Source organism: Aphis gossypii, chromosome 2 (genome assembly GCF_020184175.1).
Source record: "Aphis gossypii isolate Hap1 chromosome 2, ASM2018417v2, whole genome shotgun sequence".
In the NCBI taxonomy this organism is placed as follows: domain Eukaryota; kingdom Metazoa; phylum Arthropoda; class Insecta; order Hemiptera; family Aphididae; genus Aphis; species Aphis gossypii.
Genome location: NC_065531.1, coordinates 14,732,290 through 14,759,745, shown reverse-complemented (window position 1 = coordinate 14,759,745; position 27,456 = coordinate 14,732,290). Strand labels below are relative to the sequence as shown.

Sequence of the window (27,456 nt, the reverse complement as noted above, 5' to 3'; positions counted from 1 at the left end):
TTGTGTATTCAATCGATTCCATTTTATTATACTAAAATAATTTTTTATGTACATATAAGAATTTTAATTTTATATAGTATAAGAAATATTTTACAGAAAATCGTCGACGAATCGTAAAATAACAAACAGACTATATGATATACTTAATATTAAAAATAATTTAATTATAAAATAAGAGTGTACACTTTGAGCAAATCAATGTTATAGTCGTAAGTCGTTGGCACATCCGTGGTTCATTCTGTACTCGATATACAAAATGCCAGTATTATGCCAGTAATACAACGCTATCACGACCAGAAAATGCCACCACTGGTGTGATGATCCTATGTAATCTAATTTACCTAAAAAAAAAAAAAAAAGTCATATAAATCATTTATTTTATTGTTAACAATTAAAAATAAAATCAACCAAGTTCAACCTATAAGGTATAGGGTTTGCATAATAAGAATGCGCCTTAATAATATTACACCTGATTATCGCAGAAGACGTATAAAATATTTTATGAAATAATATTGTTATTGTTTAACTGTTTTGTTTATAGTTCAGGTTTTCGTATTGAAACGCGATAACGAATATTTCACCAATCAGAATTTAGCCAGAATTTTTTTTTTGGCTTCGTTAAATTTCCGATATACAGACCCCTCAAACACGATTAAAATCAGTTGTTTGTGATTGTCCAAAGATAGAATCCGCTTTTTGTTGAAAACACTAAACTGCTGATGTATATGTATTATGTATTTATTCAACGGTGACACAATAATTACAGACAGTAGAAGAGTTTTAAACCGTATCGTCAACAGCTTGCTACCTTATTATATTTTAATGACTTATTTGCGAATTCAATGAAAACCAATTTGCAATTGATTCGCAAATACTGGCACACTTTTTGGAACAATCAGACCAAGACGGGGGATCCAACTTCACGGATATTATCGTCCGACATTTCTCTGCAGATCGTAAATTGAACATAGATGGTGATAATATGTTAACTATATTTAAGGTAAGAACTCGTACGAGTTATTTATTATCATACTAAATAGTAAATCTAATCTAAATTGTAAATGAAAATTGAATAGTATATATATTCACTAGAAACTAAAGAAAGTATATCGAAGAATTAAACAAATATTTATTTAGAATAAATATTGAATAAAAAAAAAATATTATTTTGATGACTGCATCCAAGTTGGGTCCCGAATTAAAAATTGGTAATGCGCTATGTAGTTGAGTCCAGAATTTTTACAGGTACTACACTAATTGGGTCCTTAATTTTATTTTGGTGAATACTGCACTGTAATGACATTTTAGATTCTGAACGAAGTGATGAATGTATTGATTTTACAATGATGTGTGTTTTTTTTTGTTTTTTTTTTTTTTGTGTGTCTGTGTACAGCATAACTAGTCGAAATAATGCTTCAATTTCAAACTTTGGGGGTGGTCTCCGATAGCAAAGTGAATATCCTTGGTGCATTATAGAGGTCAAAAGTAAACATTTTCCAACAGTATTCAAAAAAATCGAGAAAAACAAAAAAAAGTGACGAAAAAACGGGAATTTTTACGCAAAACCAGTTTTCGATTAAATCGATTTTTTATATGGTTGTAACTCAAAAACTAATCACTATAAATACTTGACATTCTTACCATATATTTATATTACTGTTATTAATACATGGCTAAATTTTCATAATATTTTGACTTTTTTTGAATTATTAATCGACCTCAGAAATTTCCGATTTTTCTGAGAATTTTTTTTTGAAGTGTCGATATAAATATTTCGGATGGCCAAAAAAACTTTAAAATTGAATACAAGATTCTTTATGAGTTATTTTTATTGTAGTTAAAAAAAATCAAAAACCATTAGTCACAATTTTTTTTCATATAAACGTTTATAGTTCGAATTTTTACGAAATATGACATAATCACGAAAATTTGCAAGTAATTTTGTAGTTGAAAAATCATAAAATTATTTGTGTTTATAATTAAGGATTGAAATTACAACACTGTTTTTCATAAATTTTCCTTCAAGTAGCTATAGAAAAAACTCGAAGAATCATTATAGGAAAAATTTTAAGTGCGTTAGAATTTTAAATTTCACTAAATAGCGAAACAACAACGATTTATCCTCAAACGATTATAAATATTTGTTAATATTCAAAAAGAATAAATCGTAGATACCTGAAAATTTCACCAGTTATTAAGATTAGCATTTTCTTTACATGATTACAAAATATTTTGACTTTTTTTGAGCTATTTATAGACAATTGAAATTTTCAATTTTTCTAAGAATTTTTTTTTAAAGTGTCAATAAAATTTTTTGACGGAGGCAAAATACTTGGAAAATTAATACAAAGTTCCTCATAAGTTATTCTTATAGTAATAAAAATATTATAAGAATACATAGGCACAATTTTTTTTTATATAAACGTTTATAGTTCGAATTTTTACGAAATATGACATAATCACGAAAATTTGCAAGTAATTTTGTAGTTGAAAAATCATAAAATTATTTGTGTTTATAATTAAGGATAGAAATTACAACACTAAGTTTTTCATAAATTTTCCTTCAAGTAGCTATAGAAAAAACTCGAAGCATCATTATAGGAAAAATTTTAAGTGCGTTAGAATTTTAAATTTCACTAAATAGCGAAACGACAACGATTTATCCTCAAACGATTATAAATATTTGTTAATATTCAAAAAGAATAAATCGTAGATACCTGAAAATTTCACCAGTTATTAAGATTAGCATTTTCTTTACATGATTTGATTTTCAAAATATTTTGACTTTTTTGAGCTATTTATAGACAATTGAAATTTTCAATTTTTCTAAGAATTTTTTTATAAAGTGTTAATAAAATTTTTTTGATGGAGGCAAAATACTTGAAAAATTAATACAAAGTTCCTCATAAGTTATTCTTATAATAATAAAAATATTATAAGAATACATAGGCACAATTTTTTTTTATTAACATTAATTGTAGTTTAAATATTGACAAAAATTCGTCAAAATCATGAATATTTGCAAATTATTTTGTAGGTATAATTCACAAAAGTTTTTGTATAAGTAGCTAAGAGTTGAAAATTTAATATAAGATTTTCTATAACTTAAGCTTACAATAATTATAAAGAACTTAAATGTTGGTGTATTTAGGCGATTAAATCATAAACCACATTTTCACCAACCACTGAAAATTATATCCTAGGCTGACAAATCATCTTCGTTCAGAATCATTTTTTGTACACAATTATATCTATTATAATTTAACACTCCTAATAGTGATCCACACGGCACCTAATGTACAGCAGATCGGTACCCACTTTTTTATATATTATTTTCTATCCATAACTCTTGCAAAGTTATCTTTCAATATCTTTACGAAAAATTTGTGATTTTCATGTCATATATATTATATATATAATATTATATTATATACATCGCATTAGACTTACAGCAGTATTAATTTTAATGGTATATGTATTATGTTTTCTCAGATAATAATTTGGCACTAGGTATCATATTTTATATAGGAAAATATAAAAAAAGTCATTACTAAAATAGGTAATTGCGAGTTATGAGAATTTAGAAAAATGAAGTGTCCATCAATGTTAGAATTTTTAATATTATTCGTTTTGTATTGTATATTTACTTGAGATGCTTTTTCGTTTCTTATCAAATCCCGAACTCAACTAATGTAATACCTGCGATAAAACCCTATTATTTGGGACCCAACTCGAATATGCTGAGCTTGAATGTTAATAATATTTTTATTTATTATTAATTTTCGACAAATGTTCTTGGCTATTGTTTACGTGTACTTAGTTCATTCGTTACAGTTTTAATTGACTTTACTAATATTGTAAGCAAATAGGTACTAAAATATTTACCTTTGAAAAATCGTTCTGGCGTTCTAGTAACGTAAATTAGAAACGCTAATCCGGAAATTAGATACATATTTAAAATTCTTGATAACAATTTCTGAAAAATTAAATATAAACAAGATAAGTCATCTTTAAAAAAAAATCAAATTATTATTTATAAATTTATATTAACAAACGAATGGTCCGTAATTTAATCTTACTGCATGCACATAATATAATGTTAAAAATTACTTATAAATAGTTAATAATTTATAATAAAATATAATATTTGAATAATTACAATTTCACTCTAGATTATTTATATTTATAATATAATATGAAACTATTTGGAAAGCTTTAATAAGTACACATATTAACTAATTAACTAATTATTAATTCAATTTTTTAATTAAATATTATATTTTTGGGTAATTTATGTTATTTTCAAAATTTTCAAACAAAATTTATTTTATCGGCTATTTTCGCGAACTTTAATTTATAATTTAAAATGTGCGTATTTGTTTTTTAATAGTTAACATTATAACTACTCATTTAAAACATATTTAAAAACACATTAGAAATTAATAATTAGGTGTCTACCTATTTGTTGGAACAATAATAGTTTACAAGCTTGAATATTTAATTTCATTATCTAAATAAATTTCGAAAACTAGTCCCGATTTTACTAGTTCTTTAGCTAATTCGCATTCAGTGTTCATAAGTAATATTATAAATATTAAATAGTACATCGGTATGTTTATAATCGAGATTTTTATCAAATGTTTATTTACAATGTGAAGGACGTATGATTATTGTTTTTTTGTAAGTTAAAATTTTTAGTACAACTTTATATTTATTTATATACATATGTTTATAAATCAAGTTTTAAACTATGATATTGAGGAAGTGTATTTTTTTATTAAAGGTACCTAGTTAGCTAAGTATTTTAATATTAATAGTTATAATAAATATATTTATTAATTTAATAGTTAAATAATTCTCTAAACTGTAATGAAAATGTAGAATAGAATTTTTAACTTGGTTATAATACGCGTTTTAATATTTTTTAGGATTAGAATTTAAATTTATTCAAATTTTTTACATAGGTGTTTTGAACACCATACGTGTTCTACATTTTTTTCTATATACATTAATGCATTATTAATTAGAGTTTCAATATTTTTTTCATGAATTATTTATATCATTAATTATATTTCTGTATGGACAATTGTGTTTGACATACTCGTACTATGTTTTAACAATAATAAATAAAATCTAATAGAATTCGTTAAGACCTTATCTAGGTATGACACAATTATTTGTTCATTTCATTTGTAGCAACATTGTAATTTTACAATATGTAAAAAAACATTACCTTCTATACATACCTAATGTTACTTAGATATTTTCAAAATAAATAAGTAATATTAGCATACTTTTAGTAATTTTATTTTTAAAAAAAATTTAAATAATACAATATTTATTTATATAAATAATTAATATATTATAGTCAGTTTTAAAAAAACATCGCCCTGAACATCTATTTTTATTAGCATTCTTTACATAATTATTTAATTTTGAATTATTATTATTATTATTATTGACAGTATAATATTATTATAGTAAGACTTACGGCCACTATTGGATTTTCCCATCCACCCATGATGGCAACCCAGTGACACGTCGGTATCACTCCGTATGCTGCCCAACACACAAATGAGATCATTTTCAAATTATCACTTGCTTTCAATTTTGGTATTTGCAATGCCATGACAGATACAAATATAAAGAATACAGTAGACAAGTAAAACATTCGATGTACCTGAAAAATACATAATACACCACGTTAGGTTTTAATAAATGCATGTAAATAATTCACTAAAATATTATACTACTATTATAGGACATTAAATGCTTATAGTATACATACTGAAATTAAAATATTCACTTACTGGATGACACCAAAAAGCGTAATAAATTCCTGATAAGTAGATACCCAACAAGCTTAATGCTATGCCGAACAAGTCAAATGATAAAAAACAGTTGAAATGCTTCTCGGATTTGCATGAAAACGTGTGGTACATAGTCGATGATGCCATGCTAATCTAAAATTACAATAAAAAATTACATGAGTAATTTATGTTTAAATGAAAAGCTTGTGGTACAAACGATGATAAAAATATAGGTATGTTCTTTAAAATCAAAGATAACTAAATTCAATTATACGAGTACATACGGCTTTAAAAGAGATTTAAAAATAATTTGTTACATAAAAAAATAAAATAGTAAATTATAAGTCGTGAATTATAGGGATTAAACTATTATAGTGTATTATACTATTATAACTTATAACACAGTCTGTCCAATAAAATATGGTGCTGTGCAAGACACTCCAAGTGTATCATCTGTGTGTAAAATAGATGTATAATTTTGTTTTATATTTTAATTTATAAGAATATATTGCTAGTATTAACTATTAACATTTAACATATATAAGTCCAAGCCGTATTGGTATAGTCTATAACGAGTATAACGTATAGTACCTATATAATGAAATAATTAAGTTGAGATTTAAAATCGTTGGTATTTGCATCGTGTATTAAATATTTTAAAAAATTTTTAAAAATTTCAATCAATTCAATGATCAAACCTTATATTATGCTAAGTATAATCATAAATAAATATAAGAAAATATATTAGATGTTTGTTTATGATAAGAGTTGGATACAGATTAAATATTTATTTAAATATATGCGTATATTCAAATACATTTTGTACAATTTTATTATCAGAATTAAAATGTCTAAAAACTATTTTTATAGGTAATATAATATATTTAATTCACTAAAATATCTGAAAATTATTCAAAAAATGATTGATAAATACTTGAAATTTCATTATCTCGAAAACCGTCCAATACTATCCTTAATATTTTAATTACTTTTTGTTTACTTGGCAATAATAATGAAATAAGTAGATGACTAACGAATCAAATTTAAGGCATTCTAGGAGAGTATTCGAGATAACAAAACGTTTAGTACCAATTTCACTTGAATATAATAAAATAAAATATTATAATAATTTTATATACTAACAACAATTATTATTTTAAGAAAAATCAAATTTAATATATTTCGAAAACATCCCTATATAGATTGCTAGATTTGAATCAAAAAGAATCAAAACCACCTCGGGTTGGTAAAAAGGTAAAAACCAATTATTTCTTCTACGCTTCAAGGTCATGTGCAATGTGCATCACTTACTCGATACATAGATGCGATCGCTCAGACAATTTAAGTCGAAAACATACCTTTATTTTCTAGGACCAATAATCAATAGATAGTAGTCGAGATTATCCAAAATATTTATAGGTAGTCTGAAATAGTAGGATCATGGGAAATATTCAGGTATAGCAAGTACTAAATAATATTTTATTCAAAAAATTATGTTGGATTTTATTAAATAATAACAATTATATAAAATTCACTCGAATAAGTTAAATTCGAATAATTATTTGGATAACGTTTCATTCAAATAATACTTTACTCTGATTATAAATACCTGAAAACATCCAAGTAGTAGACCCACAACAAGCTTATCAAACGGTGAAGCGTGAATATTCAATAAAAACAAGTCATAAATTGTTAAACCGAAAAACAACATCCAACCAAACACATGTGACCAAATATTTATGGTTTCATTGGTCAGCCAAAAAGCGCTACAACAAAAAGGTAAAAACTACCAATTAGTCATTTTTAAATTATCAATGTTAATAATGAAATATAAATTAATAAATAGATTGTGCATTTTCAAATTTATCCTTGTGTGCACGTTGATACTTTACTATATTATATTTTTATAACTATGTGTTTTATTTTAATATGGATGACTATGTTTTTTCTATTACAGTTAAGTTAATCGTTTTTTTGCAATTTTATGATTACAACTAAATTAACAATTCGTAGCTTGGAGAAGCATCTTCATTAAAAAAGACACAAGTTTACGAAGGAAGGTCATTGACATTTTTTATTGACAATTTCAATGATCTGCACATCGTCAAAAATTAAATTGAAGGTTAAATTATATTCTAATCTAATATATACATATTGTTTAATAATAATTATTAATAAATCATACGTTAAATTATTTTTGTTGAAAAAAGTTGATAAATTGCATCAGTATTTTTTTCGTAATCATTAAGTTATTTGAACTAAACGTCTATTGAATTCATAAGTTTTTAAGTCCTTAAATTCCAAGAACCTAACCTATCCAATGATAGAAATATTTTTTAAATTATTTTATTTTACTGTAGTAAGCTTCTATTTAGTTTAAATAAAGTTAACAAAGTTGTAAAGAAATATGATTCTTTTAAAATACCTATAGTTTATAGTATTTATACTCTATACTATGAAATAATAAACATAAATAGTATTGTTAATTTTTTGTGTGAATTTTATAAGAAAATTTCAACAGGCTTATGGTTTAAATCAAATTTAAAAACTTTATAATAAAATTATTTAAAATGCAACAATTTAGTTAAACCATTCGAAAACCTTAGTTTTTTCATAAATTTAATTAAGTTTTTATAATACTTAATAAATTACAAGGTAATTCGATCAAATGACGTTGTAGAAAAATCTTTAAACTAACTATATATGTTTATTGCAATTTTATTGCACGCAATACAATACGTTTATATAATTTATATTATCTGGAAGTCATCATTTATTACTGATATGGAATATATATTATAATGAATATTTTATTATCATACCTTTCTATGCACATTTTAGTCGATAAACTTGCTCTATAGCCGGATGTAATGTATGGATTGGATTGTAAATGCGGTTCAACTTCATGGAATTGCAGTAACGATAATTCCTTTGGACTCCTCGACAACAACGAATCTTTTGATTTCTTTAGGAATTCTTTATGATCCTGAAAAAAGTACATAATATAAGTATTGCAGTATTTTTATAAAAAATATTATATATTTGCATATTAACTCGTATAATCGTTTAAAGGTGGATAGTTAATATAATAAATCTTAAACATTTATGGGCACATTAGGTATTGACAATCCACAATACGCCTACACTATACAGTTAATAAATGAATCAAAGATTTTTTTTCACTATCATACTTAATATAATGGTAGTTTTATAAATTTTAATTAGTTTTTATCTTAAATAATAAATTGTTAATATTATATATCTAATATTATGTGTAATAAGTTTGTATGTATACAATTTCTAAGTAGTTTAAATTAAGTAAAATAAAAAATAACAGTAAAATATCTAGGTATGTGAATAACCAATTGAAAATTTTAATATGCCAATAGTTAGATTTTAATATATTTCAAACGTGAACACTGTAAATTTCATTGATTGTAGTAATATTCAATAAAATATTATAGATGTTTTAGCTTACAATTCGATTTAATAATATAAAATACGTATTTAAGTTATGCGGAGGTAATTTTTTATTAGTAGGTTTAGATATACCTCTATAGATCATCAAATCAAATATTTTATCTCACAGTTTATGTTTAATAATATAATTGTAATTTATAATTGATGTAAAAACTTTTTTGTCTCCATAATTGAAATTAATTTAGTCTGTATCTGATAACTCAAAAAGTAAGACACTTACTGTATCAAAAACTATTATACTTTTTATACATTTTTTTTAAACTTATTGTTTCATTGTGATAAATTTTAGTTATCTATTAAAAAAATAAACCTAAAAAGTTTATTTTAGAGATACTATATTATATAATATCATTGTCATACTCATATTATAATAGTTAAACCATATAAGCATTATAATATGAGATTATCTAAATAACATTACATCGATGAACTTTTTTTAAATTTAAAAAAAAAAAAAGAACAATAATATTAATGTTTATACTTTTCATATGAGCGATTGATAAAAAATAAATAAGATAACTACAATACAATAACACTGTAACGTACAAAATGTTTGCTCATAATATGAAGAACAATTTTTTTATATGACTTTGAAATTCAATTATAATTTAATATAAAGTACATAAAAGACAGACAATAGCTATACAGATATAGGTTTATATTATATAGGTGCAATGTGCCAATGTCATAATATTATTTTGCGTATAAAATATCTGTTTTGAGTTCAAAAAAAAAGCGATTATTGCTGAAATTATTTTAAAAGAGTAACAAAATTGGAAGTAGAATTTTTCTTTGGTTTAAATATGTAGAATAATGCCTTTATATATATTAAATTAAATATATATGTATAAATAATTTATTGGTGAAACAAACTTTTGATACAACTTCTAATAATATGTTAAAAATGTTAGATACTTAATAGTTAATATGATTTCTTAAAATATTATTGGTTACAATTTAAAATTTTAATATTCTATCATTTAAGATATGTTTTTTGTATAAATGAACCAAAGTTTATTTCATAGTATTAATTTAAGATGTCTGAAAACAATACTAGCGTTCCTTCGCATCTAGCCCGCGGTATCGTTTGTTTTTAAAATCAGTAGGTACATTTTTAACGTTGATTCATTTTTTTACCAACATTTTTCGGATATAGGTACCTATAACCAAAATTGAATTGGAAGTATTCGAGTGAAAGTTACAATCACCCAATTGCACGCTTACTTCCCTTTCATCATTTGTATTAATTATACTTCTGAATTTTGTGATTTTCAAGTATGTATAATATTAAGGACCACATAATTCAAAATAAATTGAGATCTATGCACATACAGTTTTACATGTATCATCATGGACATTTCGAAGAGGCGTCTTGCTGATCACCAAATTAGCAAACAAGGAAATCATTATCTAGTGTGAGTTTTTAGCACTCTGGCGATAATAGTTAAGAAAAATATATATGTTTAATAACGCTTGAACTTGACAAGAGTGATAATCTTACAATCGTCACAGTCGAAGACCATATAGCAGTACAGCAGTGTTTGTGTTTCGCATTATTCGTACACTGCTTATTTGTATGGCGCGAGCACGTCGAAATGGCACAAGGTATTTAAAATTCACCGGTCATTTCCGTGTGTATAATATATAATAATATGTTCACCTAATGTTGTTATTGTTATAATATATCGTATTGTAACTACGTCGTCCGGCATAAGGTCGTACGCATAGTATCACGCATGCTCGTTAATTGCATTTTTAGCGAATATGCCCAACTACATTACGATGCGCGAAAACTTCATATTTATACGTCTGATAAGCTGCACCTATTGGCAATACCTATTGTCGTACACCTACCTGTGAGAAGTTTGCACGGACTTAACATTTTCAACCCTATCTGGTCATATTATTATTTTTTTTTTTTTTTTTTTTTTTAACAGCCCGTTTTTATTTAAATATTCTGACTCGGTCTAGGTAAATTTTTTTATTTGAGTGAGCTGTATAAGCCCGATACAGTTCAAATATACCACATATATATTTACCAATAAATATATTTTTAATCATAATCTAGCTCGATCTTAAAACGTGATTTGCACACTAAATCAGCCCACGGTGGCCTTTAAATTACCAACAGCTACTATTATATGAGTATATACCACCCGAGACAAGAGACCTGAGTACCAGACGATATGCGTGTCGTTGCCAGTGGAAGAATTTTTCTAAATTGACGGACGGACGGCCATATTGTTTCTACGATTGCTTAGGTTTTACTTTTAAATTGATTTTACCGATATAAAAAATGTTATACATTAAATACTTTATCTACACAAGCGTGTATATATATAATAATTATTTTAAATAAAAGTGCTACAAATACAGTTACAACAGAATATTAGGTATACTGTTTGAATATCGATTGAAATATCATATTATATATCCTATTATAGGAGACAAGAGTGAACATTTTCAACAGAAAATTACTACAACACAAAAGGGGAGACGTATAATAATTTATAGTTTACGTAACATTATTATATGTTGCGCAGTACGTGAGAAATACCCATAGTTCTCGACTGAGTAACTAACATATAGTAATTATTATTTGTAGTTATATAGCTATGTAATGGAACACCGAACAGTAAACTAGTAAACATTGTGAAAAAAATTACATCGCAAGTATAATAAATTCAACAGGTGAACATTTAATATTATTTAAAAAAAATCTATTCATTTTTGAAAAAATAAATTCTATGTAAAGGTAAGTAAGTATACTTACTTTAATATTATATGAAGTGTACTATGCAGTGTTTTTACGTGATAAAGAGCGTTTTAATGGTCGAGGAAGGTGGATGATCTTTTAAAGAATTTATTTCCCTTACATTATAGGTACCTATTTATTTTATTGTACATCTGCTTAAATGTGAAATATATAGGTAGCTTTTTGATTGGCATATGCGATTTAAACAAAAACAATTAAGCATAATAAATAATAATATTAATATATTCTTTGATTTCTTATACATAACAAAAAAAAAATGTTTTATTCATTATAGTTAGTACCACACAAAGAGTGCTCTCTCGCCGAATCACCTGTAATTTATATGTTATTTATAGTAACTTATTGTAGGTATCAAAATTCAGATATAATTTTGCAAATTTTTTATCTAGTTATGATGTTTTATATAGTCGTTGAGCTGTAATAGTAAAACTAAAAGTTAAAAAAAAAAATTTTGTGAATTCGTTATTTTGTTCACTTTTTAATATACAACTGGCGTCACGCAGTTTGTTCAAAATTCCGTAATAAAAACAACCCAAAGTCGTGTAATAATAAAATAATAATTATCACCACATATTGATTTATTCGTCTTCGGCTCGGTGTAGTGTGTCGTAGCCTAACCCAAGGCAGAGAACCGGGAAAAGGCGTACATAATATTATATGATATCGTTATGACTTATCACAATAATATATGATACGTAGTCGTCGAGAGAATTCTCGACTGAAACGAATACCTAATAGTGTCTGCGATTTTTTTTTTTTTTATCACTGTCTATCTAAGTAGGTATTAAATATCTACTGCAATAACTATTGCGAAATCATCTCTAAATAACATCTTTCTGTTGGCGTTCACGTGTAATGTTATTATTGACGCGCGTTTGTTATGTCTATGCGGCGATGCGCACTATAAAATATATCATAATATACGCAATACGCATACTACAATTAGTGTTTACAATGTTTAGATAAGCAGACGGAAAGCGTATTCAAAACTACGAAAAAAAATTCTATCGTCTTCGTTTGTTTTTTTATACATATAGGAAACGTGAAGTATACGCGGAAAACCATAAATTTGGATATTTTTAATTTTATATATACACAACGATTGACCTTCCAATTCAATGCAACAGTCGTACTATCTAATTATTTTTCTATTTTTTATATAATAAATATTTATAAATAAATTTTTAATAAGAACATATTATATACTACAAAATTATTTACATAAAAGACTTGAGCGGAAAAGCTACCTATAGTGTTAACTTTACCTTTTGTGTTGTTTTTTTTTATTTTTTTGTCTCTATATATTTGTCATTAATTAATTAAGAGTATTTCGGGAAAAATTAAAATATATTTTTATCTCGTACAAAACACGACTGATCTGCAGAGTTACGCTGAAAAATCAGCTGCTGTGTAAAAGTTAAATAACTATATATTTAATACTGTTAAATTATGAATTATAAATGGATGCAGACAAATTAAAACTATATATATATTTTTAACGACATCGGTGCAATTTCGTAAAATTGAAGCTGCAATAGAAATTATTGATTGCTAGTTCTATTAGGCATGCATAGAAAGTATCGTATTTAATAACCCAATCTCTAGAATTATAATTATACACAAATACAATTTCTACATTTCTTCAAAATAGCACAATCATTACTTCATTATTTTCCATAGTAAATTGTTCATAATACATTTATAGGTAAATAATAAATATAAGTATAATATTGTAGAGATTGATTTATACTTAAATCAGTTTACAATAAAGAATATTATGTTCTATCAATTTATTAACCAATTAACTGTTAGCACTTCATATTGGAAAAATGTGACTTGTCCTATAGACCACAAAGCAGTGGTGGATCTAGAATATTCTCATAGAGGGGGATATAAAATATTTTCGTACATAACATGTATAGGTACATATAAGCTTTATTCTACTAAATTTACAGAACAAGATTTAATTTCCAGGCCACTGGGGGGGGGTCTATCCCCCATATCCCCCTGTAGATCCGCTACTGCCACAAAGCACAAATTAATGCTTCAAATTTGACAGTGCAGCTATCTGCATAATGCATGTCCTGAAAAATTCAAACCGTCTAAATTCAAAATTTATCCTATGATGGTAAGCATTACTAATAAATATGTTTATTTATATGGCATATGAACTTGAAATTAACCATTAACTTAGCTAAAGCAGTATCAAACTACAATATCCGACTTTGGACAATTATTAACAAAAATCATTAGATAAACGACTCGTTTATATATAGTCAGACACCGCCACGTTGTCGTTGTGAGTATTATTACTAATTAGTGTTATAGGATTACAAATCTTTCAACTCAGTGTTTTATTTTCGTTGTCATCATTAATTTTTATTTTAAATTTCGGTTTGTTAATATTTAGATGTTTGTTTTGACGAGCGTCACGTACTGGAGACCGGTATTACGCAAAACCCCGAGTTTGCATTCGAAATTTTCCAATATGTATTCAATACACGATCGACATTGAAAGCTATATGCAGGATTATTTTTTCAGACGTTGAGTACTGAATAGCTTATGAAATATTTTAGAACAAGGTACTGTATATGTTTATATGTACATTGTATATATACATAGAACCTTGTTCCAAAATACACATAGTATTTTTAAGGTAATAGAGTAATATAATAGACATATCATTCAAATGAAAGTGATAAGTACTTACAAATTAATAGAAAAAATAATTATAGTAAATGATTTAATATATAATATGATTATAATATCATATATCCGTTCGTGATTTTAATGATACTATATTTAAAAATATTCAAAATTAAATACACCATTCTATTATTAGAATTGTTTTTTTTTTTACTAAAAATAGGAAAAAAAGTAATAAATTAAAATTAAACCTTCACCACTACATTTACATGGAATATTGTTGTTACTTGTTCCGTACATAATTTATATCGAGTATTTTAGTTTTTTTCCAAATAATACAATTAAAAATATAATGAAATTATGATTTTAAAATCAATCGATTATGATGAAATGTGACGCATAGACTTTTTTTACCTATACTTACACTATTATAACTTTAATTATCATTGCGATGACCTTAATAGGACACTATACCCGCAATCCGCAAGAGTTGTCATCGTCTTACTTACAACATAGCAAATTTGCGTCTAGTAAAACCGATTTTATGTTGTTAGCTTTAATATTAGAGTAAATTGTCCTCTTATAAAAATTAAAAATAAGAACATTATCTATACCTAAGTGTTGACTTTACTCGATATCATAATTTTTAAACAATATAATATAAATGTTGTAAATATTACAAGTTAAAAATACTTATATCTAGCTTAAAAATTAAATTATCAAAAAAACCAAGCATAGATATTTTAGATTTTGAACGAACAGATGAATGTCTTTATTACTCTTAATTTTGATAATAAACATCGATTCACTCTAATATTAAAGCAAACGACACAAAATCGGTTCTATTTAACGCAAATTTGCTATATTTTATATTTTTAAAATGAATAGACATTATAATATACGGGTGTAACATCCTCTTAAATTTAATTTAATAATATTATTATTAATTGTATTGAGTTTATAAGTATATTTTTTTTCTTTGGTTTTTTTAATAAATAATGTAGGGCATTACGACAATAGTTTTAAATATCAAATATTACCATTTTATTAATTCTTGGTAAATCGTATTTATTTTTATTAAGAAACGTTTAACACTTTCAATACAACATACAATAATAATGATTACCACATAATCTTGTGTTTTAGATATTATGTAAATGTGTTAATATTATAGGAAATAATAATATACCTATAATTGCAAGTGTAGGTTGATATGTTAATTAATTTTTTCTCGCTAATTCGATTTATATATGCTATAGTAAAGCTCCGGTTCTAATCACAAGTATAAGTCATAAATCAAATACTTTTATATTTAAAACTTATTTATGTTAAATTATTCAACAACGTATTATTCAAATTTACAATCTACGATGTATATTAGGTATTGAATTGTGAACTACAAAATATCATTTATTGATGTGCACTTTTTTCACCAAATAACACTTCAAATATTTAAATGATGTTTTATACGTAGGTATGCAATACAAGATTATAAAATTGACCTCCAGAACACTTCCTGCTACTGTAAATACTCCGGAAAGACTATATCAAGTCGAAAGTATGGTAGATAATACTGGAATATTTAGTAGTTGTTTACACGATATTCATCATAATGATGCGTCTGTAATTATAATTCAACTCTAGTAGGTAACTCTATATCAAGGAACTTCCTTGGCGATCTTATTCATTAGTAAAATTGTAATATTTTTTACGTCAACAGGTCTATTCGTTGTAAGTATATATACTTCTATAGCGTTGTACATTGAATACAAGAAATTATAAATTAAAAAATAAATGCTAAACCTATAAATTATAATATCAAATAAATTCAAACAATGTACAGTGTTGCAGACTTATTGAATTTATAATTATTAATATTGCGTAATTAAAAACTACACGCTCGAAAAGTCGAACGGTGAAGAAATGAATTAAAGTAAGAATTACAACATTTTTATTTATTTTTATACGAACAAAATTATTAGGGTTTTAAGTTTTTTAATCATCGTTCCACATTAAAGGCGCAGTAATCATTATACGAATTTCCCTTTCCCCACCTGACCCGATTACACTAATAACATTCGTCATCAGTTATCCCATTTACTTATTACTAATAAGAAGGTTAATAATAAAGTAAGTTATTAGTTATTATATTATATAATATAAATTTTAAGATAGATATCATATATATTTAAATTAAAAAAAAAAATGAACATGTTTTAGGTATATTATATTGTATACCTTACTGTTCAGTCTTTTGTCCATAACAAAATATTAAAAACCCGTTTAAATTACGTTGCGAAACAAGTAATCGCCATCCTGTTTAAACATTACCTTCGGACGATATTTAAAAATGAAACGTTAAAATATTTTTCTACTCAGATTTTAGTGGATATTTTCTATGAGTTTATAAATTTATATAAATAATTATTTTATGTTATATTATTATAACATATTACATTGTAGTAATAAAAGTAGTATACAAGTAAAGCCGTGTCATCTGTAATAGACGAGTTTAAATAACGAATAAAGAACAAAGTTTGAAAACGAAGAGGCGTAATTTTAATGCGGGCAACGAAGTGCACGAGAATAACTGCTATGCTCTTTCTCACGTGTAAGCTCAGAAAACAATTTATACATCTATATGTCCCCGATAACAGTCAGTAAGACTTATCCATTAAAACGAAAAATATAGTTAACAAAAAAATATTAGAAAATCGATAGAAACTTTGAAGAAAATTTAAAAAAAAAACTATTTTATCTGACAACGACTAGTGTCGACTACCCGAGCAAAAATATATTTAAAAAAAATGCTGTTTTCAAACTATCAAAAAAATATTCAAGGGAAACGCCGGGCGAGAGAGCTATGTTAAGCTAATAATATTATGTCGGAAATATAATCAAGGAAAACGTCAAAAAACTAAAAATATTATTTATCCACATACCACACGCGTTGCGCTAAATGTTAGCATTAGACAACCAAATTTAACATAGATACATTTTGTACGGGCAACAAAGTGCACAGTAAACTAGTTAAATTATAATATTATTAATTATTCGTATTCGCTCGCAGTAATTATAATTTAATACATCTTATAGCTCGATCGCGAATGATATACGTCTATCTTTGTGGCGCCAAAGTCTTTAAAATCAGTCATGTAAATATATGCACCAATTTATAATAATTGATACATGTGTTAAGTTTCGGTTCAACGATCGTCTGTTCCCGAAATGAAAACGATTTATGCAGTTTTGTAAGACAAATGAACAACGTTGTTTAATTTAATAGTAATATTATTGTTATAATACTTGTTGATATCAAATATGTACATGTTTGTGTTCCAGATTATTTGTAATTAATTTGAAAATTATACAATATCCCCGCATTCTTTGAACACTATATTCGTATTTTATTACCTCAAAACAGACAAAACATTTCTAAAATACCGGAACGCTGAAGTCCTGTTTATCTTTTTTTATTATAATAATAACAATAGGCATGCCTATTTCGATTTAGAATAATAAATCGGTGGTTATCGGACAATTCTTTAGCGCGTGTGTACATTATATTTTATGTATAGGTATAGTATATATACATATTTAATCTATTATTTTCAATAAGCCTATAACCGCATACATAAAATATGTATAACATACAGGGTGATTCAACAAACATGCTCATCCTCATTTTTTAATTTGATTATGAATTTATTCAAATTTTGCTATTTAAAATTCTTAAATATACTCAGACCATGTTTTTCAAATTTTTATAAAGTAAAGTCATTTGGTGATACAATTTTATTTTTTTTTTAATAATAAATCTCTTTTTTATTGTTAATTAATAAGCAGTACAAAAATATCTAATGAATTTAAAAATATAGCCTTAAAGTTAATATATTTAGGTACCTTTATGGTTTCCAAAAATCATATTTTAAATAACTATACGCGTAATTAAAGAAAAAAATAATAGAACTTTCTTGATAAATCATATGTATATAATATAGACATGCGTGTTCTGTCAAACGCTCATTGTGTGTTCGAAGTGTATTTCTGAAAACATTGCAAACTATAAACAAATCAGTAATTTATTAAACAAACCATAAACGAAATAAATATATTGAAAGTCACCAATACGAGCTATACTTCCTTGATACATTTTAAAAGCTGCAGACTTGTGCAGTTATATAAAAAATCACAATAGATAAAATTATAAACATCGTGTATATATTATATCAATAACAATGTTACCTAATCGCTTTACAATTTTTTATAGACCACACTACACCATTATGATTTAAACTTGGGAGATACACAATATCAGCCAATGGATTTTTAGGGGTTTCGTCGCCCTTGCTTGAAAAAAAAACTCAAATTACACATCTGAACATCCGATCCTTCTACTCTGCATACAACTGTAAGCTGTTATTTTGTTTTTGTAACCGAACAGTATATTTTCATTTTTTCATCGGGAATTTATAGTTACCGATATTATAAAATTCTACTTACAATCAAACCCATAAAACCTATCGAAATATTCAAATACATTAACAAAATTGTATTTATTGATGTAACTGTCTATTCAATAACATTATATAACTGCAATAGGTTATTTTACCACAAAACGTTTAGATAGCAACAAAGTATGAAAATTATAATTACAGATAATAATATGCGAAGTTTATTTTTGTATAATAATTGTATACATTTGTATGTCATTTATAATATTTGTAATCGTCCTTATAAGTTATAAGTGTATTATCCAATTATCGTTGCCGCGTAGAGGTTATCGTTTGGCATATTCGAACGTACGGGTACGTGAATTATTTATAAGTATAGTATTTTTTGAGAACATATAAGACGTTAAATTTTAACTGCAACGCACATTAAATGTAATAGTTTAATTTTGATTTAGTGACCAAAACAGTCTAATGCAGCAGTCTGCAGCTAGCTCCAAGTGCACAAATGGGTACATAATAAAGTCGAACTTCATTAAAAACGTGTTCGGATATCTATCAAAAAAATATATATGAACTTCACTACATATTATTTGAATAGAATGTGAGGGTGTCACAATGTCCTCTGTATATAATATACAGTATGGCTAACATAAGTTATAATAACTGTGGTGGAAATCCGCACAAATGAGAATCATACCTCGTTTAGAAAGCAACTATATTAAGTGCGTACACCGAACAAGATCTAATATAATGTCAACCATACGTGATTTTCAACGCTTTCAGTACATAATACTCATAGTCAATGCAGTTTATAATAAAGATATGGGTGTACTTTTAATGTACAATACTATTGTTACATACCGTGCATGAGACAATCTGTTGTTAAGTATATACAATAATATACATATATTGATATAAACGCAACGAGTCATGTGCAGTGTATTATTATTATTATTGTACCTATATCCGAACTATGTATTATTTCCAACGACTGTCGCAATGGTATACTATTTACCTATGTATTATAAATATACATACAACATATATATATATAAGATAATATACCTTTGCTGACTCTACTTATATATTTATGTTGTATGTATAATAAATATAATAGACTGAAAATGTTCACTAACATTGATGCCACTAATTTTTCTAGTCTCCTAGCCTTTAAAAATGTACTAAAATATAGGTATTTCAAAAGAAGAAGGTCGTAATCAATCATCTTCTATTTCCATATTTGCCATCCAAAAATAACGTAACATATGTACCTACTATAATAATCATATATTCATAATATGTGCTATTGAATTAAAATAATATCAATAAATCGTGTGTAAAAATTGAATATGAAATTGATGGACTCAAATTAATGTTGAATGGGTTTGAAAATATAATATACGTTATTAATTTACGATATTACAAAAAAAAAAAATGGATATCTATTAGAATCCATATAATATAATTTAATAAATTTGAAATTAAATAAATATTTTGTTAATTAATATATTATTTTTTTCAGAAAACATCAATATCGTACTTGACTGTTGGCAATTATTATTTTATTTATTTATTTATTTTTTTTTTTTTGAAATATTTCACAACAGGGGAATTTCAAGGATTACAAGATCAAGGCCTCAAAATCATCAAAATGGTATATATTGACTCCGCGATCTTTAAATGTGTTTGTACGCGAAATATGTTATATCTTCTTATGTACTTCACATATCGATTAAGTATTTAGGTATCGACTGTAACAAACCTCTCGTACTTATAACCTAGACCTATTATAAGTGTATTATTATTTATCACATTGCATCAGTAAACATATATTATTATTTATAATACACATAGTAATAGTACAGCTGTATAATGACCAGTATCCAATGGTGTAGATTTGATACAGATTATTAATTTATAGTCATAATATTTACATATCTATATATACTATATAATTTATATACGTACGAAATTCTTAGATCATAGTATTCTCCTTTGATTCTACCGGGAATTCGTATAATTCATACTCATGATTAACTGCAATAAACATACTTTTTCGTCTCTTATTTTTAATAGGGCATTCACTAATATTTCTCATTCGACCTGTTTCATTTCTCAATGACATAATATTAATCATCGGAGCGAACTAGGTTGAGTTAGGGGAGGAGAAAAGAACACAATTCAAGACAAATCTTTGAAATAATAAATATGTGTCAAAATATAACCCTTGGGCATTAATAGATTTTATAAAGGAGAAAAAAAAACATAAATCGAATGATGTAATAATAATTATGGCACGTGTAGTTTAAAAACAATTATTATTGTTACATTTGTGAAACAATTTGCAACATTACCATCCATTCGACATTTTCAAAGCAACTGACACATACTATAGAGGCAATATACAGGTATTAAGGTAAATATATATATATATATAGGCCATAGGTATGCTTAGCACTCGTATTCCTACGCCTATATATATATCGTAATCATAAAATAGAAGTACAAGTATTTTTCGTATCGTACTAAATAATTATAATTATTATTATAAAACATGTTAAAGTATGTTAAAAACGTGTACTTGTTATAAATAAACAGGTAAATTAAAAATATGTATCACATGTGTAAAAATTGATGCTTAATATAGGTATATAATTATGGTGGCACATTGATATAATCCTACTGGATTCCTACGAATATAACGGCGTTTGTTTAATCAGTTTCGATTATTTTATACATCAGAACGTTTATAAAACGCCCATATTAACATATAGTAATATAACAATATTATGTATACTATATATACATACCTAATAGTGAACAAATACTATTTATTTTGTGTACGAACACACGAGAACTGCAGGATTATGTTAATTGCATTAATTTTATTTCATATACATAAATATGTCGTTAAATGCAGTTTACACAATAATAATTTATATATTATTTACGTAAAAATAATGCAATTTATAATTATAAATATATATATATATAGGCAATAGGCATAAATGCACTGTTTACAGAGCATATTTGGTGTAATGTTAGAAGGTTTTGAATTTTCGACCCCTCCCCACAAGACCATGGACAATTTGTTAAATTTACTCATGCTAGATATTGAGCTATCGATTTATTTTTTTATTTAACCTTTCTTCTTAAATTCCGAGTCTAATATAATAATTTACCTCAATGCCCCAATAACAATTAGAATGAAATCGGCCTTCACGCAGTGCATATTATATTAATTCGTATTTCGTATAACATAAATATGTTATTATTTGTCTACTCCAGTGCCACACTGTAATCATTCATAATATTTTGTACATAGGTAGGCGTATTTATATTAGTTTAATAATAATGCATGTTATAGGTATGCTCGTCGTTGTCTGATAAATATAATATAATATTCGAGAGTATTACAATTCCCGAGGACGCATACACCGTGTCCAATCAATATTATATAAGTGTATAGGTATGTATGTACTTGTGAGTTGTGTGTATATATGTATGTATATTATATACATATATATTCGACCTCGCAGATGAATATTGAGCCTGAGGGTTTTGTGCATACGATGTGCAGAAAGAACGTGTAAAAAGTACTTCTATACATGATGAAAGTAAACGTTTAAGCCCAAAAATGTACGTATTTAGTCACTTTATAGTTTATATAGGTTATGTTAAGTAAATCTTCCTTGATATATAGTATGTATTTCGTCAAAATAGTTATATTAAACGGATTTATAAACTATTTTACAACGCAACTTTATTAGACTTCCACAACACTTACTTTGAACCATTGTAAAATTATTTGTTAAACTAATAGATCGATATTTTGAACTTCTGAAATTAAAAATTACAAAACATGATTCATTTTATATACCTACCACATGTTAGTGATAGACATTGTTGTTTGATTTTCAATTTATTGTAAAAATGATATTATTTTATACGCTATAAAATTCTAAGTAAAAAAAAAAAATACTTCCAATAATTAATACTATACACATTTACAAAAACAATAAAAAAAATTTAAAAAAAAAACAAACAGTGACGAAGTTTTTTTTTCTTTAACAAAAAATTATATTATAATAGATATATTTCTAATTTTAGTTTAATTAATAAAAAAGATACAGCAGCTAAAAAAAGGAATAGTTTTTTTTTTAGACCAAAAATAAAACTGTTTGTCTGTTTATGAAATAACCAAATGAATTTACGATAAAAATTTAAAAACCAATCATAATTATAGCTTGCTCTTATATTGGGATTGAGTTGTTTGTCACTAGATTTATGTAATTTATACACGGTATTTGCAAATAAATTATAATATATAATAATAACGAGACCAAATATATATGTTTATTGTTTCTTATTTTCAATTGCGTGTATAATGTCACGTGAAATACCTAGATTTCAATCGTATATTATTAAGTTTTACTTTCAACACGCGAATAATATAGTCGACAAATAATACAGAAAGTAGAAACGACATATATATTTACTTCCTGCAGATGTGTAGTAAGTTAGCTATAGGTATAAAAAATAATTTCAAAAATCGTTGCTCAACATTTGTATGTTTCTAAAATATTTAGTATATTCCTAGAAATCAGCAAATAATAAATAGGTACCTACAGTAATGTTTTATTCTTTTATGGCTATATTATATTTTTCGTAATTTCTAAAAGAAATAAGGATTTGAAATCTAGGAAAAGCATTTTATAAAGTATTTAAGTTTAGTGCGAGTAAAATTTTACTGTTTATTTTTCAGATACAACAAAAAATATAATTTTTCTTTCAGAAAATATTAAATATTACCAACCATCTTATATATTATAGTACATAGGTACTCGTAGGTATAACACCTATCGTTTTCAAAATAGCAGTTGTGGCATGGTCTAAAAAATAATAAATAGTTAACAAATGGTTAATGTATAATATGTGTATATAGGTATAATGTATATATTATATAATTATATCGAGCGTCTGCGCTCTCATACCTAGCGTTTAAGTTACCTGCTGCTCGATACTTAAAACGAAATCATTCACATGTTTTAATACTTTTTATTTAGATAACTATTAAGTATACGAGTATATAACCTGTCGATGTTTTTTTAAGGTTAAGTTGGTAGGTTTTAACGACGATCTAATTTAAATTTTAAATCCATGTTCACCTAACCTATATACTTTGCATATCTACATATTATGCAGATGCCAGACTGGTGCCAATTCTAATTAATTTTGATTCCGATAATTTCTTTGATGGTGCCTTATTCAAAGTTTTAAAAATAAAAAAGAGGTTTAAGTTTAAAAAAGTGGGCAAGTGAGTACCGCTCTGCTGTACATTAGGTGCCGTATGGATCATTATTATATATTATAGGGGTGTTAAATTTGAATCCAATGATAGTTATCATTGTATACGAAAAACGATTCTGAACGAAGATGATTTGTCAGCCTAGGATATAATTTTCAGTGGTTGGTGAAAAAGGTGGTTTAAAAAAACCAGCTTATATTAAAAAATATTTTGAAAATTAAATCACGTAAAGAAAACGCGAATCTTAATAACTGGTAAAATTTTCAAGTATCTACGACTTATACTTTTTGAATAATAACAAATATTTAAAATCGTTTGAGGATAAATCGTTATCGTTACGCTATTTCGTTAAAATTTAAAATTCAAACGCACTTAAAATTTTTCCTATAATGATGCTTCGAGTTTTCTCTATAGATACTTGAAGGTAAACTTATGGAAAACTTAGTGTTGTATTTTTAATCCTTAGTTATAAACACAAAAAATTTTATGATTTTTCAACTTCAAATATTTCGCAAATATTCATAATTTTGACGAATTTTCGTCAAAATTTGAACTTCAAATGCTAATAAAAAAAATTGTGCCTATGTATTCTTATAATTTTTTAATCACTATAAGAATAACTTATGAGGAACTTTGTATTAAATTTTCAAGTATTTTGATAGGGCCAAAAAAATTTTATCGACACTTCAAAAATATTTTTTCAGAAAAATTGAAAATTTCAGTTGTCTATAAATAGCTCAAAAAAAGTCAAAATATTTTGAAATTTAAATCACGTAAAGAAAACGCGAATCTTAATAACTGGTAAAATTTTCAAGTATCTACGACTTATACTTTTTGAATAATAACAAATATCAAAAATCGTTTGAGGCTAAACTGTTATTTAACGCGGTTTTTGTAAAAATTTAAATTTCAAACACTCATAAAAATTTTTTGTCTGAATCCGGTAGAGTTTTTTTTACAGATATTTGAAGAAAAATGTATGGAGAACCTTGTACCAAATTTTCAAAACTTAGTTATAAAAGAAAAAAATTTCATGATTTTTCAACTTCAAAATTACTTGCAAATTTTCGCGTTTTCGACAGATTTCGTAAAAATTTGAACTAAAAACGCTTATAAAAAAAAATTGTGACTAACGATTTTTAATTTTTTTTATCTACATTAAAAACATCTCATAAGGAACCTTGTATTAAATTTTCAAAACTTTTTGGTCATCCCAAAATTTTTTATCGACACTTAAAAAAAAATTTCTCAAAAAAAACGAAAATTTCAGTGATCTATAAATAACTCAAAAAAAGTCAAAATTTTTTGAAAATTTAACTATATACAGATACTACTGACATTAACATTTGGTAAAAATTTCAAGTATTTTCAGTGATTAGTTTTTGAATTACAACAATAAAAAAAAATCGATTTGGTCGAAAACTGGTTTTGCGTAAAAATTGCCGTTTTTCAGTCATTTTTTTTTGTTTTTCTCGATTTTTTTGAAAACTATTGGAAAATGTTAACTTTTTACCTCTATAATGCACCAAGGATATTCACTTTTACATCGGAAACCACCCCCATAGTTTGAAATTGGAGCATTATTTCGACTAGTTATGCTGTACACAGACACAAAAAAAAAAACAAAAAAAAAAAAAAAAAACAAAAAAAAAACAAAAAAAAACATACATCATTGTAAAATCAATACATTCTTCACTCCGTTCAGAATCTAAAAAACTGCTTTTATACACATGTAGCAAATTTGATAAATTGAAAATTGTAAAAAAAAAAGGTTCAATTTTTAAAACATTTATAATTATTTCTTAGCGTGAGTTCATCTTTTAATACCTATTTAATTTAATAGTTTATATATAATTATATTGACTTGTTAAGAGGAGTAGAAATTATTTTTATTTTTAGTTTTCGACATGTAAGATTGAATATATTAAAAATTATTAATTCATTGCTAACCATTATAAAATTTATTTTTTAAATTTATATGTAAGTACAAACATTTAAAATAGCTTTATCTAAAGGTCAAATATTGCACTCTCTGATAATAACAACGGCAAATTCGACCAGCCGATAGCATCTGTTGTAGTACAAAAGTCAATCTGCAATGTTGTAGAATCCAAAACCAGAAAAATATCAAGTGCCAATATACCGTTGCTATAGAAATGACCACATTCAATTTTCAACAACTATTTATCATATCCATAGAGTAACGTAACTCGTTGAAAGAAATCGCTCCGAAGTTCACCCCCTTCGATGTGCCCCTGGCACACGAAATAGTATCATGACGATGTAAACATCTCTATTATCATTCGCTTAAAAACTGAACTGCAGGAACAGGTACCTACTGCAATAGCCTATGTATACTGACCTTTAAGTGGCTGTTGGTCCTCTGGTGCACTACGGACGGCGATGACCCCATGTACCCGTCTACGGACAGAGACTCTTTGGCGAAAACGCAACAGTCTGCCGAAGCGGAATCGATCATGATTACGGTCTTCTGGAACGACTTCAAACTATAATACAATTACGGTGTGTACCACGAGGGTGGCTCGTACTGCAGGGGGGGCGCACGACGCGATTTCGCTCGGGGGGCTGCGCGGTCAGCGCACTCGCGACTTGGAAAATCGGCCGTGTAGAAACCCGACAACAACGATACCCGCGTTTCAACAATTTTCCGGTCACTACGCAACGGTGTCCACGCTCACACGACGATAGGTTCGGCGTACACGATCGACTTGCGATATTACGCGCGGCGCAAACAATGTATATCAATTTCTATTAATATTGATATTGTATATTATCGTTGTATCGATCGTATCGTCTGCTGCAGTCGGACCACAGCAATACGATGTCGTATACGATATTAAAAAGTGTTTTGTTTGCGCGCGCGATCGTAGTCCACGTCGTCGTCGTCTTACGCGAATCCGATTTGAATGCGACTGCTCAGCGACGGACACCTGTTAAGACTGTCCCGGCCGTGTTATAAT

General features: G+C 26.2%; 1 protein-coding gene across 1 annotated transcript; it reads right to left on the bottom strand.

Moving 5' to 3' along the window:
• LOC114128263 (progestin and adipoQ receptor family member 3-like) lies at positions 1-27,456 on the bottom strand. Its single transcript, XM_027992739.2, has 7 exons — positions 26,838-27,456; positions 8,633-8,796; positions 7,420-7,576; positions 5,811-5,963; positions 5,492-5,680; positions 3,886-3,976; positions 1-341 (listed from the first exon to the last, which is right to left on the bottom strand). The coding sequence occupies exons 1-7, from the start codon at positions 26,952-26,954 to the stop codon at positions 202-204; spliced, it is 1,011 nt and encodes a 336-aa protein (XP_027848540.2). The 5' UTR covers positions 26,955-27,456; the 3' UTR covers positions 1-201.